The following is a 17682-nucleotide window of genomic DNA, read 5'->3' as shown; positions in this document are numbered from 1 at the left end:
TTCACCTTCCAATCCACTAGGGGGCACTAATTCGCTTGGATCACCAGAAGACCCCTCCCCTCTTTTGCGGCTTCTCCTCGGTTGTGACGTCACGAAGGCTGTGGCTCCAGTTTTGTAGGCTTTGTGAGAAAACGACGCTGTGATGTTTTTGTGGATCACCCGGCTCAGGTAACACTAAACATCTTCATGTCCATTCGTGTTTATACACTCATCGTCATAATCGAACAGCCTTTTTGTTATTAAACGTTTTAGCGAATCCCAGTGGGATTAATGGCACAGATTTACTGAATTTATGCTAACCAGGCTTATCCTCATATGCAGATAATGTATACTTTATCTCTGCATCTTTAGTTTTGGGCCCAGCATGTCTTAATATTGGTCCTAGTCTTCTTCTGATGCAAGTAAATGAATTGAAGTCCATCTTCATGTCCAACAGCTGCGCTCCAGCTCCCATCACTCGTCTATTGTAGTACAAATGCATTATCCCATTCATTCTCCTGTCTGCCCGTGGCCATCTGGATAGTGCACAATAAACACTAGCAAATACGCATAAGTAGGTCATTTGCTTCAAGTAATCATATAGTTATAAAACAGTCTTGTCCCTTCCCTCAAAATGTAGAATATCTTCAAATAATGGCTGCAGGTGTTTATTTACCCGGGTCCTCATTTGAAAAATGTGTAGAAGGGATTCTAAAGTATTCCATAGGAGCAAAACTTGAAATAAGCTCAAGTACACGAAATAAACAAGTTAAAAGTATTGAAAAAAAGCTCAGTGTTTGCATTGATAAATCCGATCATTTTATTTCAGCCTCACAAATTTCAGTACTTTGTGATTTCTTCAGTCATTCAAAAAAAGCCGACAAATTGTGTATTACGCCCCCAAAAAAAACATTCATGGAAGTGCCAGTTGTTAAATCCCGTGTGATCGATTGTCTTCTATACTCTTTACTCTCATCTTATAAATGACACCAAGTAAATTAGATAGAATAACTAGAGGATGCAATCCCAGTCTAAAATGCCTGTGAATACCTGATATAACAATGCATGCATCTTTTTTTAAATGTGTACCTGCATGTACAAAGTTCTGTAAATAATTGGAAGCTCTTCAGTATTCACATAATAATATTTATTTTCTTGATCCAAAGAGACGTGTGAGCTAGTGCAGCATAAGAGCCATGCTGAGCCCAACCCAGGAGGAAAGTGAGCAATACCCTTTGACCACCCAAACTGCTCTGGATCCACCGAACAATGACACTGATTCTACTGAGGCAGCACCAAGAGAAGCAGGTGCACAAGAAGCGAGGGATACATCTGTTGAAGACACCAATGGAACCCAGATTAATGAAACACTCACAGATGAGTCCCTTCAACAAGCAGCGAAGACTGTTGAACCCTCAAACAACAAGGACGAGATGGTGGTGGATCATGATCCTAAGAACAATCCTCCATCAGAGCTGAGACTCAACTCAAACAAAGATCCCGGTACTGATGAACAAAAGTTAAAGAAAAAGGAAAGACGTTACCCCTCCAAGAAAGCCATGGTAGATCCTCTAAAGATGGACATGACCAAGCCCGTGGTTATGCCGCTAACATGTGAGTAACTTGTTTTGCTAACACTCAGCAAGATTGATGTGGGCTTTAGATGGAATCTCAGATTTGTTATGTCAAGCCAGAAGGTTCATCTAAGAAAAATCAAAAGCAAAGCAAGACGACATTGAGCTAGCAAGAATAAAAATCAACCTGATTTCAGCCATGGTGATTATTATTCACAATTCCCTCTGTACTAAAACAATCATGGGTTGTATTTCAGCATCAGAGCTTTCCCTGCAATGCATCGAGTGCCACATCATCTTCAGCGACTCCAAGAGCAAACAACGCCACCTGAAGTTGAGCCATCCAGTCGAATACGAGCAATGCATCCTGAGGAATTCGCTTTTCACCTGCTATCATTGCGATAGCCACTTCACCAACTCCACCGAGCTCATGGCGCATCAAAAAACACACGTGGAAAGGAAACCTTACAAGTGTCCTCTGTGCGGCCAGACCTTTAAAAGATTATCCGAGCTCACGCTCCACAAAAAGGTTCACGTCGGGCAAGATGGTTACACCTGTCCCGACTGTGGCAAAACATGCAAAACAACAACACTGCTCAAGTATCACAGTCGTGTACACACCGGAGAGCGGCCGTATGTTTGCAAGGAGTGTGGGAGCAGGTTTAGCATGTCCAATGCACTCCAGAAACATTTGCTGTCCCACTTGCCGGAAGATGCCCGAAAAGCGGAAGAGGCCAAAATTAAAGTAAAACGGAAAAAAGAGCAAGGTAAGAGATAAAAAAACGAGAAAGTACATATGTGTCACGGGGCGTCCCAAAGTAGCCATATACTTTTTTTTTTTTTTTTTTTAAAGCTTTTTGTATAATGCAATATAGATGTGAGGGGCAGGTGTTATTTTATGTGCTCACAATCTTCATTTTCTGTGGTAACCACTTGTGTAAAAAAAAAAATCACACAATGGTCACAATCTGTGATATAAAATTGAATAATGGACATTATATAGTAAATTACATTATTATACCGTATGGATGTAAAGAAAAAAAAGAAATGCAATATGGTGATGGATGACTACTTTTATTTTAAAGGCTTAAACAAATATGTCTAATCATGTATTTCTGCTTTCTTCATCTTCAGATGCCTTAACACCCAAGTATCCCTGCACTTTTTGCAAGGCAACTTTCAAAAGTCCCAAGATGCGCCTTCGTCATCTTACGAACAAGCACAGTGTATCGCTCGATTCACTTGGGAAAGCCATGCAAGCCAGGTCACACATAAATCATTTTACTCCAGTGATAACTCCCATATCCATCGCCCAAACGTCATTGCTCCAATTGGAGCCCAATGGGCCTCTTCAGAAAGTCGATGGCAACATCGACACCGAGCCCATACGAAAACTTATCGAATCTTTGGGAAACGTCCAGAAAGTAAACCAAGTTGTGATTTTGGGTCAAGTCCCGCCTCATGCACCACCATTGGAAGTTCAGCAGATCTCCAAACCGCTCAGTTTAAACCTCAAACCGCTCCAATCGGAGTCTATGGAATCGACACGGGTAGAATCGAAGACGGCGGAAGGAGACTTTTCAAACAACCCATTTGACTCGATGGAACAAACGATCATACTAGAACCGATTACACCTGACGAGCAGTTCATCAACCCGCCCTTCTCAGAGTTGGGCTCGCAAATTGTGTCAGGTGAAAGTCTGGCACTCGGTCTTGCTCCAAGTGAACATCGATTTTCTCCAGGGGGAGAGGTCATGCATCAAATTCATCCTCAACCTGGGATTGAGTCAACAAACTCCAATTTATTTAAGTCGCTGGTTTTCCAAGACCTCGAGCAAACGGTCGTATTAGAACTAACCCCTGCCTTGACACCAACTGCAGAGCAGCAGCCATCACAAAGTGAGCAACCACCAGAAATCCCAAACCCTTCGTTGGTACCAACCACTGAACTGGAGAAAACTTCCTATCAAAGTATTGTAAATGAGCACGATACCGGCTCGCCAGTCCCATCGTTCGGGCCTTTAGCTGAGCAAAACTTGTCATCTCTACAAAGCACAATCCCGTTGTCGCAACCAACAGTTGAGAAGAACCCGACATCACTCCACACGGATCAACAAGATCTCTGCGATTCCACCTTAGCCCCACCACAGACACCCATACAAGATTTAGGGGAACCTGGAGCTAACTCACAAGAGGAGGATCAGAATCAAAAAGCCAGTGAAGCTCAGGTCCACTCGTTACCCGATAACGGGACCCCTCAGGAATCCCGAGAGAAGACGACACAAGATGAAGAGTTACCGGTTGATGGAAAGGAGGACAACAAAGAGGTGGAGAGTCTTTCTGATGCCACGGTTGCTTCTGCTAAAAAGGGTCCTTCAAATTCATCCAATAAAGAGGCCCCACAGACCTCGGAGTTACCTGTTAATGTAATGTCAGCTCAAGAACTTGTGAAAGTACGCAAAAGAAAGCCCGCCAGAGCCTTGATCATCCAAGGTTATATGCAAGAACTGATAGGCTCCATCCTTGACGAAGATTTACAAAGTGATGGCAAACAAGCGAAACGCAAAAGAACCAAAAAGTCTCATCTTGTTAATTTCAATCCACGGAAGAAAGAGAAGAAAAATAAAAAACAAAGAGTGCCTTCGCAGCAATGCCAGTCTCCGCAAAAAGAACCCGCGATCGACGGGGCAATAAACGCGTCGGAGAATAAAGTGGCATCAAAGAAGAAGGGAAAAATTGCCGCTAAAAGTAAAAAAGCTAACACGGCATCTCCGGGTGAAGTCAGTTTGGATTCACCGGCAAAACAAAAAAAAATGAAGAAAAAAATGAAAAAAGAATGTGCAGCAAGAGCTCAGCATAAAAGTAAACAAAAGAAGAAAATCAAGTCTAAAGGTGAGCAGAAATGTTCTTCCAAGAATACAAAGGTGAAAAAGATGACAAATAAAGGGAAGAAGAAAAAGGAAGACACAATGAGCCCCAAAAACAACCAAACCGAATCACCCGGCACACAAGTCACGCAAGATTCTCTCCTTTTACTCAAAGGTCATAAGCAGCCCCAGCTGAAGGTTCACAAATTGGACCCTTCCAAAACATCCGCACAAGAGATTCCACCTCCGGAAAACCCATCCCAACACAGCGAAGACAACCAGGCAAACCCCGAAACCAAGACTGCAAATAATCCCGAGAAGAAAAAAGGCAAATCCAAAAAGAACCCCAAAACTCTCTCCTTGCTGTCATTTCTGAAGACATCATCACATCAAGCGTCTGAAACCCAGCTCGTCAAACCAAAAACGGGTCGAAAACGAAAACCTTCATCCAACTTGGAGGTTGAAGGGGTGATCACCGCGGCGCATTCTAAGCGAGCGTTGGAATGTCAAAACTGCGGGGAGATATTCACTGAAGTTGCTTCCCTTCAGAAGCACAAGGCCATGGTACATGTTTTAGAAAGTCCTCAACTTACGTACACTAATGGCAACGTCTTTGAAGGCGTCTCTGGATTAAATGTCGACCATCAAGAAAGTCTGATCAATCCGACCACCGCTTGGGGTAATGAACCCTTGACGGCGTTAGAAGAAAGTCAACCAAATGTCTCATTTCCTGCTTTGATTCCATCTCCGGCTTTACCCGGTGAAAACGATGTTCAGCCTCCGGATTCTTCGAAACCATTAGAACCGATCGAAAACAACAAGGCTTCTAATTTGGATCCTCGCTTTGAAAGCACCGCTGAGGTGAAGCGAAATGAATCTGCAGAGTCCATAGATAAACAGCAAGAATGTTCACCTGAGAATTTAGAATCTGACCACCGGGCCCCCGTAGAAGAAGACGTCAAGGAGGATGATCTTCTTGGAGTGGACCTCGTCACCGTCGGGGAGGACAATGAAAACAATTTGCCTCAAGACAACATTCCCCAAAGTGAATCGGTTGAAGTTGCTAATTCTGAAGCCAGGAGCTTTGAAACTGAAGATCAAGCAAGCGAAGCGAGAAACTTGGAGTCGGTGTCCTGCTCCACGCAACAGGTGGGAGTTAAAAATGAGGAAGAGGAGGTGTTAGTCCAGAAGAAAAAGAAAGCGGGAAAAGGATGTAAACGACAAGGACGAGCGCGTCTAAAAGCGAATGCGGTGTCGAGGAAATGTTTACAACCGGGTCCTGTCACAAGAACTGAATTTGAGGTAGGACAGGAGGATTGTCAGGTCATTTATGAAAAACTAAAATATAATTCCCAAATTAATCATCAAGATCAGACGATTGCCCAGACAGATATTCTTCCAGGACCTGATTCCCACAGAAGCCCTTCAATTATTCCCTCAAGTTACACTATTGAGGAGCAAGCCAGTGTATCTCCAAACAGGGAGCCATCTCCAGGAATCTATCTTGAGAAGATCATAACTGCTGAACCCGGGCAGCCTCGTGTAATGATCTCCCGTATAAATCAAAGACAGGTGAGAAGAGAAGTACTACACCACTGTCTTTGCAAAAATGCAAGAATAAAACTTAAGGATTTTTTGTATTTATATACATTTCAGAATTTGAAGTGCACCTCTGAAAATGAGACGCAAGCTATGATCAAGGTTGAGGAGAGTACATCAGATCTGCTGGGATCGGGAGCAGGCACGCAACCACAACAAAACCGAGACATTCGCACGGTTCTGGTGAAGCAGGAGACCAGAGTCCCGATTCATGACACCCGGTCTACACCGGATAGCCAAAGTAGGGAATGGAACGTGGAGCAAGTCACCGATCGGAACTCTGTCAGCCCACGTAAGTACTCAGAATAGTGTTAAACTAACGTTAGTGCTAATGCTAGTGTTAAGCTAAGTTTAAATTTTAAAACTGCAGTTGTTTTTTTAGTGGAAGTGTAAACAGCCTAAACCTGATCAAGATCAGATTTGATCCACTTTTGGTCCTATATTCCCGCAAATTAAACGTTTTTTTCCGAAACGCAGTCACAGACACTGAGACCACGTCCAGCGACTGCCGCCTTTCCCCGGACTTCAGCAACAAGCAGTGCATCTTCTACCCGGTGAAAGTGGAAGAGAGGGAACTTCTCCTGGCTAGAAGCCCGGAAGCATCCGATGATGTCAGACGGATGCTCCATCCAACCACAACCTGCTCTTTATGTGAGTCCTGGTTTGTTTTCAAACGTGTTCACGCTAAATCGAAGCTTACGGAAGACATTTTGAAATGTTACAGATGACGGCATTCAGCAAGAAGGATCAGAGATGATGGATGTTCACGACTTTGCTGATGGTCAAGGTTCGTTTTCTATTCACCTTTATCAATAAAAAAATGGAGATTCTGCCTTGTTTGAACCTAAATATTATCTTGTCAAACTACTTAAATGAACGTAAACATTGTCTCACTATGCAACGATCAAATATTAACAACTGGCAACTCTCTGGCGAAGCAGAGTTTCAGAATCCGGCGGACGTGCGGAGCTATCTTCTGCAGGCTTCTGATGAAGAGGATGCAAGAATTTGGGAGTTGTCGCAACCGCACGTTGACGCAGAAGCAGAAGTCTTGGCCTTTTTCGATAAGAGCCACGGCGACTGCTCTCAACAGCCAGACGGAACCACACAAAGGTAAGGTGGCCAAAAAAATTTCGTTAGAAGTTAATAATGTGAAATAATGCGATGAAATGTTTTTATTATTCTGAAGGGTGTGCAAAGCAGCAACGAGAGAGCCCACCGAGTACTTCTCCAGGTATTTTAGCTGGGACACCTGGGTCGAAATGGCCCGTTGCACAAATCAAACATCCGACTGCGTGACTGCGAGGGAAATCGCCCAGTTTGTTGGGATCCACATTGCAATGGGAACTTTAAAGGTTTGTGCATCCAGTTCTCATTTGGGGCTTTCATTGTTCGATGCAAAACTTAGCATAACTTATTCAGTTTTTCCTTCTTCCCTGCAGTTTCCCAGTCCACGACTCTACTGGGACAACTTGACCAAGGTGCCCTTGATTGCGGATACCATGCCGCTTTCCCGCTTCCTCCAACTCTCGCGCTTGTTGAAACTTGCTCAGGATCCGCACAATAATAATATGAGAGAAAGAACTCGTAGCGACTTTTCTCATCATCCCGCTGACAGGAGAGACGATGATTCCGTGGACCCTTTGTGGAAGGTTGTGCCATTATTGTGCCGCTTCCAAAATGGCTGCCAGTCACTTAGAAGACAAGGTGACTTAGCAGTGGATCAGTATTTAATTCCTTTAACTGGTAAGGTGCACAACAACAGGCTGGCTCTGCATAGCACCACGTTGATTGGATTTGGGGGCTTTCTTCTTCATGTGGATCTTAAAGCGGATCTGTCCAATAAGGAGGAAACCATCGAGAAAATGGTCCCCAAAGGCAGCACTGTGTTTCTTTGCAAGCAAGAACTCTCCACTCCCGCCATGTTGGAGCGCCTCCTAACGGCAGGGATCCACGGTGCGGGCCGGGTCGGAGGAGCGCAGGGCCAGATCGGAGACGAGTTCGTAAGCTCGGACGGCAAGCTGATGCTGCGCAGGTCGCACCGCGGCTTCATTCTCTCCACGGCAGGAAACGGTCATAAAAACATGGCGTCTCTCATTAGTAACTTTGAGAAAGCCCAGGCGGCGGCTCGCCTCAATCGAGAATTGTTGAATCTTTACTCCATCCAGGTTTCCACCTCACCAACAGGTTGGCCTCTCGCTGTGCTCTGGTACCTAACTGATATGGCTTTGGTCAACTCCTGGCTTTTGTACAGACTCGATCACATGACCGCACAAGCACCTTTGTCTCTTATGGACTTCAGATTGGCCGTATCCAAAGCCTTGATCCACTCCAGCGGCACAGACCCTCAGAACGCTGTCCTCCCTCGACCCTCTCCTGACCCACCTAACCCCGGTACAGTGGAAGAAAGCCCACTCCCCGATGCGACAACACGGTACGACGGTTCGGGCCACTGGCCAGAGCAACTCGCAGAGGGTGAAGGGGGCAGGTGTCGTTTTGGCAACTGTCAGAGGACATCACGAGTTATGTGCCTCAAGTGCTGTGTCTTTCTTTGTATCTCCCGCAACCACAACTGCTTTTTAAATTTTCATAATCAGGCAAGTTCCGGGAACCTCTAGCACCAAATAGGTGTGTCACCATTTTTATATAAGAACAGCGACTCAAACACTACAGCACCAGTGTTTTATGTTTTTATGCTTTTGCACTACGACATCCTAAATTGAAACACTAGTGCAATATGATTTGAAATTTGTATCCTCAATTGTATTACAGCTTCCATCAATTACTGATACATTGTTTTTATGATTTTTCTGGTTGTTTGTCCGACCTGGAAACTTTTTTAGAGGGGATATTGTAAAAAAAAATCCTTACACAGCCTCAATTAATAAGAGAAAATCAGATATCGGTACAAAAACTAAACATGTCGATATTGTCTAGTTTGTTCTGTCCTTCATTCACAATGATATGCACTGGCCATGTTGTTCTTCTGGAACATTTCTGTCATGAATAACAACATAAAAAGAAACTGGTTGTCGAATATGTGATCTTTAAAAGTGAAGTACGTTTAACAATTTTGCACACGAAGACTGTATTATTGTCAAGATCTTACTGTATGTACTGAATAAGGTGGATTTGACTCGAGTAATTTGCTTGTCTCCTATCATGTGTTAATTTTTTAAAATTATTATTTAACATTGAATTTTTTGATGATTATTTAACATTTCACAATGTGTATGTTTCTAAATTGTGGATATTGTTACTGCTAATATATGTAACTATTTTTTTTCAAAGGCCTATGAATATGATGCACTTGAGAAGTAATGCAGAACTGTAAAATAATGCATAACAAAATGGCTGTGAAATTCAACCAGGATGAGTGTAAATAATTTTTTTCAAGTAAATTACAATTCTCAAATGACCGTTTAACCTTTCTTCTTCTTTACAGACGTACAGCAATATTGAATATATTCAAAAAGAACCCTGAAGGTTTTCGTTTGGTTCACCTTGTTACACCTCTGTACTATTACAAGTAACGCACACGGAACTTAATAAGGGATTTTATGAAAAAGCGTAAATAACACGCACTGCCCATATTTTATGTCTCAAGTGCTAGAAAACGGTGACCGCTGATAAACACCGCATAGAGGAGATTTGAAATGGTAGAAAAAAGAACTAAAAATAATTAAATGCTGCAGTTTAATGTAAACATTTGATTTAAAAGAAAGCAACCAATGAGATTGACCGATAAATCTCGTCACCAAACTTTGGTCACGTGACCGAATTTTCACATAGAATCAATCATAACGGAACAATTCCAATTATTTTTCTCCGTTTAATTGTGTTCATACATCTTTTAAATACTGCATGAAAACTTGCGTACACACAGTTCGGATTTGTTTGACTTGAAGGTTCGTTTTTGTTCGTTTACTACGCGACCAGTAAACGGCAGTAGACGGCAGCCATCTTAGTTGTCCTTAACGGTTATGGTCTCGCGTCAGGAAGTGTCCGACTCGGATCTATGCTTGCCGTTTACTTCTCTGGGGTCAATCTGTCAGTCCAACTACATTCAAAGAGCGCTTTGAGGTAACGTACCCCTCCATAAATAATATTTCGAAAACGAGGCTTTGTTTAGAGACATTCGCTTGTATTACAATCATCACGAATGTATTTAAGCGCCATCTACGGGGCCAAACTTACTGACAGCCGAAAAAGTGTACGATCCTATTTGAGCGGCATTCTGTGTTGTTAGCGCTAACTAGCAGAGCTTAGCTTGCTAGCTTAGTGTTACGATGGTTCGCGACTTTGTCAATTGTGGATTTTCGTAACGATATTTACCGTTAACAACCATTATCTTGTCCTAAAGGTGTTTGTTAAATGTTTACAGTGAGCTCCGGGTGGAGATGAATACGCTTGCATGTGTGTAGATAATAGCGTTGGAAAGTGCTTGCTACGTGGGGCTAACGCTAGCGGCCTGGGAAGGCTGGAAAGCGAATGGACGTGAACTGAAAGATAAGCGGCGGAAATAAAACAACGCAATGAACTTACGTCGTTAATACGTTGTAGATGCGTGGTTACGTTCAGAAGTGCAGCCTGTATTCTTAATTATTACCCGGCGAATTATTTTATTTTTAATTTAACTGAATGGAGGGATGTTTTGATTAGTAGCCTAATATAATTTGTAGATTTTCGGAAAAAAAAAATCAAAACACAATTAAGAAAAAGAAAATCGTGAAGAGTCAATTTGGACTCGTACAACAATTGCAGATGGTCAGGCTCTAGATGATAAACAAAACTTTGTGTTGCAATTTTTATGTTGATATTGTGGTTGAAATCATTTTGGCAACTAACTATTGAACCATCAATATTTTGCACAGGATTTCACTGTGGATGCTTAATTATCCACGATGGACTCTGATATCTTGAACATTGAAGAGATTGTAATGGGACGGGGAACAACCCCACAAGCCCCAACTGAAAAACCCACGGAGACGTTGAAGCGGCCCATCACTCTGAATGGACCTCTTGCACAAACTGCTCAACCCTGTGAGTAAAAACATCATCGTATATCATCACAGCGTTTTGAGTTGACCTAAAATTAGCCAGAAAAAGATCTCCATATATTCTACCACTGTAACACAAATGGGATTGTGTTGAAAAAGTGATACATCTGGTGCCTTTGAGTCAACGTCTTGATTCATCCTGACGCAGATGATTTGAGCATTGCAGTGGCAATCTCACCTGTTTGTTGCTTTTTCCTCCGTCCCTTCAGACCAGCATGAGAATCTACAGTGTTTCCAGTGCTTCATCACCTTCTGCAATCCCAAAGCTAAGGAAAGACACATGAAGAAGAGCCACCGGGAAGAGTACAAGCAACAACTTCAACAGGTGTGCTCTCGTCTGCTGCCAGTTGCTCATGTTTTCAGTTGATCACTTGACTAATAATTTTTCCTAAAGTGGCCTAGGGAAATAATCACGACTTGTAATTTTTTAAGTAAATGAATCGTAATCTTGTGCCGTTTCTGCACAGGGCAACACGCTGTTTACATGCTACGTGTGCGACCGCACGTTTTTATCGTCCGAGGAGCTGACACTGCACCAGCCGACACACAGCAAAGATGACAAGCCCTTCAAATGTGCCCACTGCCACGAGAGCTTCAGAACATTCACTGAAGTGAGACCAATATTAGATTTTCTTCTTATAATATTGTAGAAAAGCAGCATTAGTTAGCATGTCTGCCTTCTAAATTCAAATCATGGTTTTGGCCTTCCTTTGGAAAGTTTGTGTGTTCTAACTGTGCTTATGTGCAAAAGTATTCTGGCTTGGATAGTCAACTTTTCTCATCAGTGTAATTCATGTTCTCCATTTAACAGCTCACGACACACAGAAGGCATGTGTGTCCAGAGAAGCAGCTGCCGTGTAAAGATTGCACCGAAACTTTCAGGAGTGCGGCAATGCTGCGTACGCATCGCCTGGCGTTGCACCCTCGCCCCGACGTCGAGACAGCCGAGCGTCCGGACGAGCCCGCAAAAAGTCATAATTGCAAGAAGTGCGGCCAGGCTTTTGACAGCGAATCGGAGTTGAACGAACACGAGAAGAAGTATCCCGAAGGCCAACAGTGCAACGGCAGCACCCTGCCGGCCAAGAAGCGCGGACGGCAAGTCAAGATTGAGGAAGTGGCAAGCACTGAGAAAAGGGGAAAGCGAAAGAAGAAGGATGAAGCAGAGGTTTGTGAGGAAGGGGAGGCGGAAAACACAGGCGCCAGCCCTGAGACACCAGCAGCCCCAGTGGAGGAGAAAGCAAAAGCAGGCGCAGCAAAACGAGGTCGCCCCCCTAAAGCCGCCGTGGCCGTAAAAGCTGAACCAAAAGAAAAAGCCATTGTCGCGGCTGACGGCGATGAAGCAGCAAAGGAGACGAAAGTGAAAGCAGAGACTGCGGCGCCCAAGCAACACGCGTGTCCCGATTGTGACCTCTCCTTCCCAAGCTCACTTCAGCTGCGCACTCACAAGAAAGAGAAACACACGATGCGGAAAGCCCACCCATGTGCCGAGTGCGAAGAGAGCTTTGGCCGTCCAGAGCAGCTGGAGGCGCATATGTCGCGCGCGCATGCCGTCGGCCGCTTCGCCTGCCCCACCTGTGGCAAGAGCTTTGGCCGCGAGCGCACGCTGAAGGCTCACCAGAAGACCCACCCCGAGGAGCAGCCGGAGACCCCCAAAAGATAATCGTGACTGGCGGTTAGAGGAAGTGATTTCTTGTTTTAGGATCCTAATTCGTAAGCTGATGACGTTTTGAAAAATGGCACTGTAGGAAGTTTGGATTTCAAGCTGTATCTTACATTGGACATCTCATTGACTAGCTAAGTGTTTACTTAATGTTAACTAAACAATAGTTGATTTGTGAAAACATAGACAGTTTTGATCCACTTAAAAAAATGTTTTGTTTTTTTAATTGTGTGGTGTGATTTTTGTTTGTTTTTTATCATTAACAATAATAAGTGCATATTTTGTAAGCTATTAGATGTTACATTTTAAATGTTTGTCAAAATAATGTACAGCCTCTGGTTCATATGTATTTTTTTACACCTAAAATTTTGATCATGGCTCTGTTTAAATTAACACGCCTACATTTTTAATAGACTTCTCAGTTTTGTTTGCTGGGTGCTCTAGGTTCAATGTGGACAATTGCTCCACTGTAATCATCATTTCTAATTACTGCTTTCCCTTTTCCACTGAATTCAATTATTATGTCAAAGACATTTCGAGAATGAAATTTATGGCTCTATCATGCTACAGAGTCCCACAGTAAAAATAATGTATATTGAGTGTCTTCTCTCTGGATTGTTTCTTTCCCACTGCTGTGTCTGGACAGTGCAAATATGAAATAAAACAGACTTTAGCCCATGCAGGCTTTTGCAGAAGTGATTTGTAGTTCTTGTTTTAAAGCCATCACACTGCTCTCAATTTAAACGTATGTAATTAGCGTGGATGCGATTTAGGCGTGTAATGCCATTCCGGAACGATAGGTGCGCTGTTGTATTCACGGCGACTTCCTGCCTTTGTGGTGCCTTACTGTTTTCATCGCTGCCCAAATCGGCAAAGAGAGTGTAGCGTTCACTGTAAATTTCGTCGTTAAAACACTCTTTTCGTCATAGCCCCAGGGGACTTAATTCTATTTTATTCCGCTATTTATAATGAAAAACTGACGATGTTGACCTCGCTCGTGGACCGAGTGCAGACAAGAAAGGCGAGTCCATCTGCCAGATGAGCAGCGTGCCTCATTCAAGGTGGATTCCCGAAGCAATTCCAAGGATGTCTTCAACAAAGTAAACGTGGAGCGAAAGGCATGTTTGAAGGAATGAAGACCCATCTAACTGTTTGACAGATGCGGCTCAAGACTTTCTCACAACAAGTATGTAGAACGAGCATGCTGGAATAGCGCTGGCCCTGACTGAGAGGCCTGGCGATTGGTCTCATTAAACATTAAAGCGGACAACGTTGAACATTTCAGATGAAAGAGACATTTAAAGAACAAGCGACAAGCTTGAAGTTGCCTCAAGTCTTTTATAAAGAAACATTTCAAGAAGAGACTAACTTGAAGTTGCCTCAAGTCAAGGAGTCTTTTGTTGGGAGTGCCCGGTCGTTGTAGCCGATAGCAGTACCTGAAGTGAGCACACACGCGAGGCTAGTTATTTTCCACCAAATTAAATCCCGGCTGCCAAAATGTCTGTACAGTACACAATTGATATCCAACTAACAGAATTAGGCTTTCCCGACATCCTCCAGCGTCAGGAAAGCCTCTCTACGTCATGTGACGACTCGCAGTCACCTTGCCCCTCTCCAGCTTTGACGACCCCTGACCCGCCTCGAGGAAGCCCGCTGGTTAAAGGGCAGCCATCCAAGCAGGCCCGTACTTCACCCGGGCTCCAGGCTGATACTGGTCTTCAGGCATCACCAGGTCAACAGCTACAATTATCACAGAGTGGACAAGAGGCTGCTGGTGTGGAGACCCCCGAGCAAGGCGGTGGCAAAAAAACGCCGGTGCCCAAGCCGCAACCGGTGGAGAGCGATTCTGATGATAGCGATGTGTCGGTGGTCTGCCAGGAAGAGGAAGAAGATGAGGATGAGAATGAAGAAAGTCTCGGCAATGGTAGGGCATGCTTTCGACGAGTATGGTGATGCAAAATAACTGCGCTTTTTACATGTAACAGCAAAATAATTATCATCATGAACAAAAAGACGAGATTGCAACAACACCTCACCCATCCTTGTCTTTGCAGAGTCGACAAATTCCGTCGACTACGTCTGCAGTGTGTGCGGGCTGCGACTCCCCTCCGACTTCAAGCTGCAGGACCACATGAACTTGCACACGGGAGCGCGCCCGTACAGCTGCGCCGAATGCGGCAAGCGCTTCTCGCAGATCCACAACTACCGTGTGCACCTCCGCACGCACGCCGCCAACAAGGTAGACCGGCCGCATTGCCGCATCTGCCTCATGTCGTTTGCCTCGGATAAATCTCTGGAGCACCACCTGTCCAATACTCACTTTGAGAGTCAGTTCTACGAATGCGACCTGTGCAAGCGCGTGTTCACCAACCTGAAGGCCTGCGAGCATCACGTGGAACTGCACAAATCCATGCCTAATGTTGTCTGCGAAAAATGCGGCCGCCATTTTACCCAGGCCAAATCACTCAAGCGCCACCAGAAGAAGGCGTGCTACCGCATCTACAAATGCACCGACTGCTCCGAGACCTTCAGCAACAAGGACGCGCTCCTCAAACACAGCTTCACCCACCTTGGCCTATCGCCTTACACGTGCGTAAGGTGCCGCTGTCACTTTCGCCTAGCCAACCTCTACCGCCAGCACAAGTGCGAACCTTGGCGGATCCACTGCGTGGCTTGTCTCAGAGAGTTTTCAAGTCAGGGGGACTTCCTGCGACACAAGAAGGACACCGGCTGCTGGGGCAGCAGTGAGGTCAAAGGGGACGAGATCCGATGTCTGGAGTGCGGCCTCAGCTTTCACACCACCGAGGAGCTAAAGAACCACGCCGGAGCTCACCAGAGGGTCCTCAAATGTGCCGAGTGTGGGAAGGGATTCCGCTCGGCCTTGTTGCTGATGTCCCACATGGGCGGCCATGCCGGCAACTCTCCTTGTCTCTGTCAGAGCTGTGGACTGGGCTTTCCTCATCAGCAGAACTACAACAGCCACCTGAAGACATGCGGCCAAACACCTCAGCCTGCTAAACCTGCGGTAAGTGAAGACTAGGAAGCAACCTTGATAAGATTTTTTTTTTTAATCATCAATGATTTGTTTGTTACCACTTTAGTTTCTATCAATCAGCAAATAAATCAAAACAGCTTGCTTTGACATGTGCTCATTTGAAATACGTCATTTTTCAATCATTTTTTTCCCACCCCGCTTTAGACTGTCTCAAAGAAGAAGGGCGATCTCGAGACCTTTTCAACCACAAATGATACACCCCCCGATCCAACCCATGTGCTAAACCGCTTGGCCGTACCCGCCACCAACTCTGCTCTTCTGCAGCTCACGAGAGGGGACGATTCCACCCCAGATGGCTGTTGGAAGCTCACCCTTGATAAAATACCACCGCCTGGTACTAATCTCGTCCTGTTAGTTCCCACCAACGGCGACAACCTGACACTTCCACCCAGGATTGCGCAGGTCGTACCAAAAGTCCAAAATCAAGCAGGGATTCCTGCTGATCAACACCTCGGCATCTGGCCTACGATCCAAGATGGAGAGTGTGAACCAATGGATTTATCCAACAAAGATTCCACTCCAACACCTCCTGCTGTGATTAAAAGTGAGCCGCTGGCATACGAGGTGGCGGGGCAAGAATTGAATAACTGTGTTATGGATCTCTCAACAACGTCCCCCGTAATCAAAACTGAGTCTCAATCTTCTGACTCAATGTAGAGGCCGTAGCAGGAAATTAAAGTGGAGGTTGACTTTTTAAACACTCCAAAAGAGACAGTAATACAATATAATGCCTACATTAAACAGACTTCTAGATGATATTTTGTGGCCTCGGCAATAGTCGCATCTTTTAGGTTAATATATGTATAGTTCTTGATATAAAAAACATTCCTATCTTTGGCACATTAGGATTTTTTTTTATTTAAAGTGTTCATTGGTACCTTTGCAGTTCTTGCTCAATTTGTACAAGGATTATTCTTATTTTTGTGTAATTTCTACCTTTTTTATGTGGGAGGTAAACACTGGGTTTTATTATTCTTCAATACTTGAAATATTGTTTGTTCAGCAACATCAACTAAAAGTTTTGCAAGTCGATGATCATATTGCTTTTATGTTACTGAATGTGAAAAAAAATGCATGGATACAGTCATGTTTTATTGAGGTTGCAATGGTCTGCAGTGAGGTATTAAAATGGCAGTTCATGCAAAATTTAAATACCTGTTCGGTGAGAATGATGAAAAAGTAGTTACGGAGTTGTCTGCAATTAGCAAATAATACGGCAAATGAGCTGCTTCTTTTCAGTAGTAAATTCACAAACTACAAGTACAAATTGTAGGTCAGATTAATCTAGTGAAGTGGTGAATGTTAAATTCTTGTTTATTCATATATATTAGATTTAATTGAACGAGAATGCTGTATGTTAGATGAACATGAAATAACCACAGAATATTCCTAGAGAGGAAGAGTAAAGCACAGACATAAATTACTGACGGTCGCTGATAAGATTCGTATTATGTCGTCTACTCAGGAATAGTGCTCAGGACTTTCATTTTGTTGCATGTGGTCTTCTTTAAGCAACATTTGGTGGTGGTGGGTGAATGTTCAATGCATACTTATTTCACAACGTAGCTCAAATAAAGACTTGTGGGAAAGTTCCATTCAACCAATACCCAAATAGGTTTTCCTTTTGAAAATGACATTTGGCCATCTGTGTATCTGCAAAGAATTGAAACATCAATAAGTCAACTATAACAAATACTCTGTATGTGTGCTGTGATATAAATTTAAGCAATGTGTTCTATTGTTTTTTTTATCTATTACAATTAATCTATTAATCTATTCATGCCATAAAATGCCGACAAAAAATGATAAAAATATATAGCAATGGTGACTAGTCACATTATACTAAGATAATAATTATCAGTTTTGACGGGAACGATATTGAATTATT

The 17682-nt window shown here is 43.8% G+C and overlaps 3 protein-coding genes across 3 annotated transcripts; all 3 read left to right on the top strand.

Moving 5' to 3' along the window:
• Window positions 1-38: 38 nt before the first annotated feature.
• Window positions 39-9445, top strand: znf576.1 (zinc finger protein 576, tandem duplicate 1). Its single transcript, XM_088387885.1, has 10 exons — window positions 39-168; window positions 1146-1593; window positions 1811-2320; window positions 2688-5992; window positions 6077-6311; window positions 6497-6670; window positions 6744-6806; window positions 6961-7132; window positions 7209-7374; window positions 7462-9445. Exons 2-10 carry the CDS (start codon window positions 1176-1178, stop codon window positions 8635-8637), a joined length of 6219 nt encoding a protein of 2072 aa, XP_088244011.1. The 5' UTR covers window positions 39-168; window positions 1146-1175; the 3' UTR covers window positions 8638-9445.
• Window positions 9446-9863: 418 nt separating this feature from the next.
• znf576.2 (zinc finger protein 576, tandem duplicate 2) lies at window positions 9864-13434 on the top strand. The gene is made up of 5 exons (XM_088388148.1): window positions 9864-10102; window positions 10894-11062; window positions 11289-11404; window positions 11547-11690; window positions 11891-13434. The coding sequence occupies exons 2-5, from the start codon at window positions 10924-10926 to the stop codon at window positions 12737-12739; spliced, it is 1248 nt and encodes a 415-aa protein (XP_088244274.1). The 5' UTR covers window positions 9864-10102; window positions 10894-10923; the 3' UTR covers window positions 12740-13434.
• A 100-nt stretch (window positions 13435-13534) lies between these two features.
• LOC148392017 (uncharacterized) lies at window positions 13535-17527 on the top strand. Its single transcript, XM_088387393.1, has 3 exons — window positions 13535-14663; window positions 14794-15764; window positions 15939-17527. The coding sequence occupies exons 1-3, from the start codon at window positions 14237-14239 to the stop codon at window positions 16449-16451; spliced, it is 1911 nt and encodes a 636-aa protein (XP_088243519.1). The 5' UTR covers window positions 13535-14236; the 3' UTR covers window positions 16452-17527.
• Window positions 17528-17682: the final 155 nt, after the last annotated feature.

Source organism: Syngnathus floridae, chromosome 10 (assembly GCF_059516105.1).
Source record: "Syngnathus floridae isolate MCC-2025c chromosome 10, RoL_Sflo_1.0, whole genome shotgun sequence".
Taxonomy (NCBI): Eukaryota; Metazoa; Chordata; class Actinopteri; order Syngnathiformes; family Syngnathidae; genus Syngnathus; species Syngnathus floridae.
This window is presented reverse-complemented; position numbering and strand designations above follow the sequence as displayed.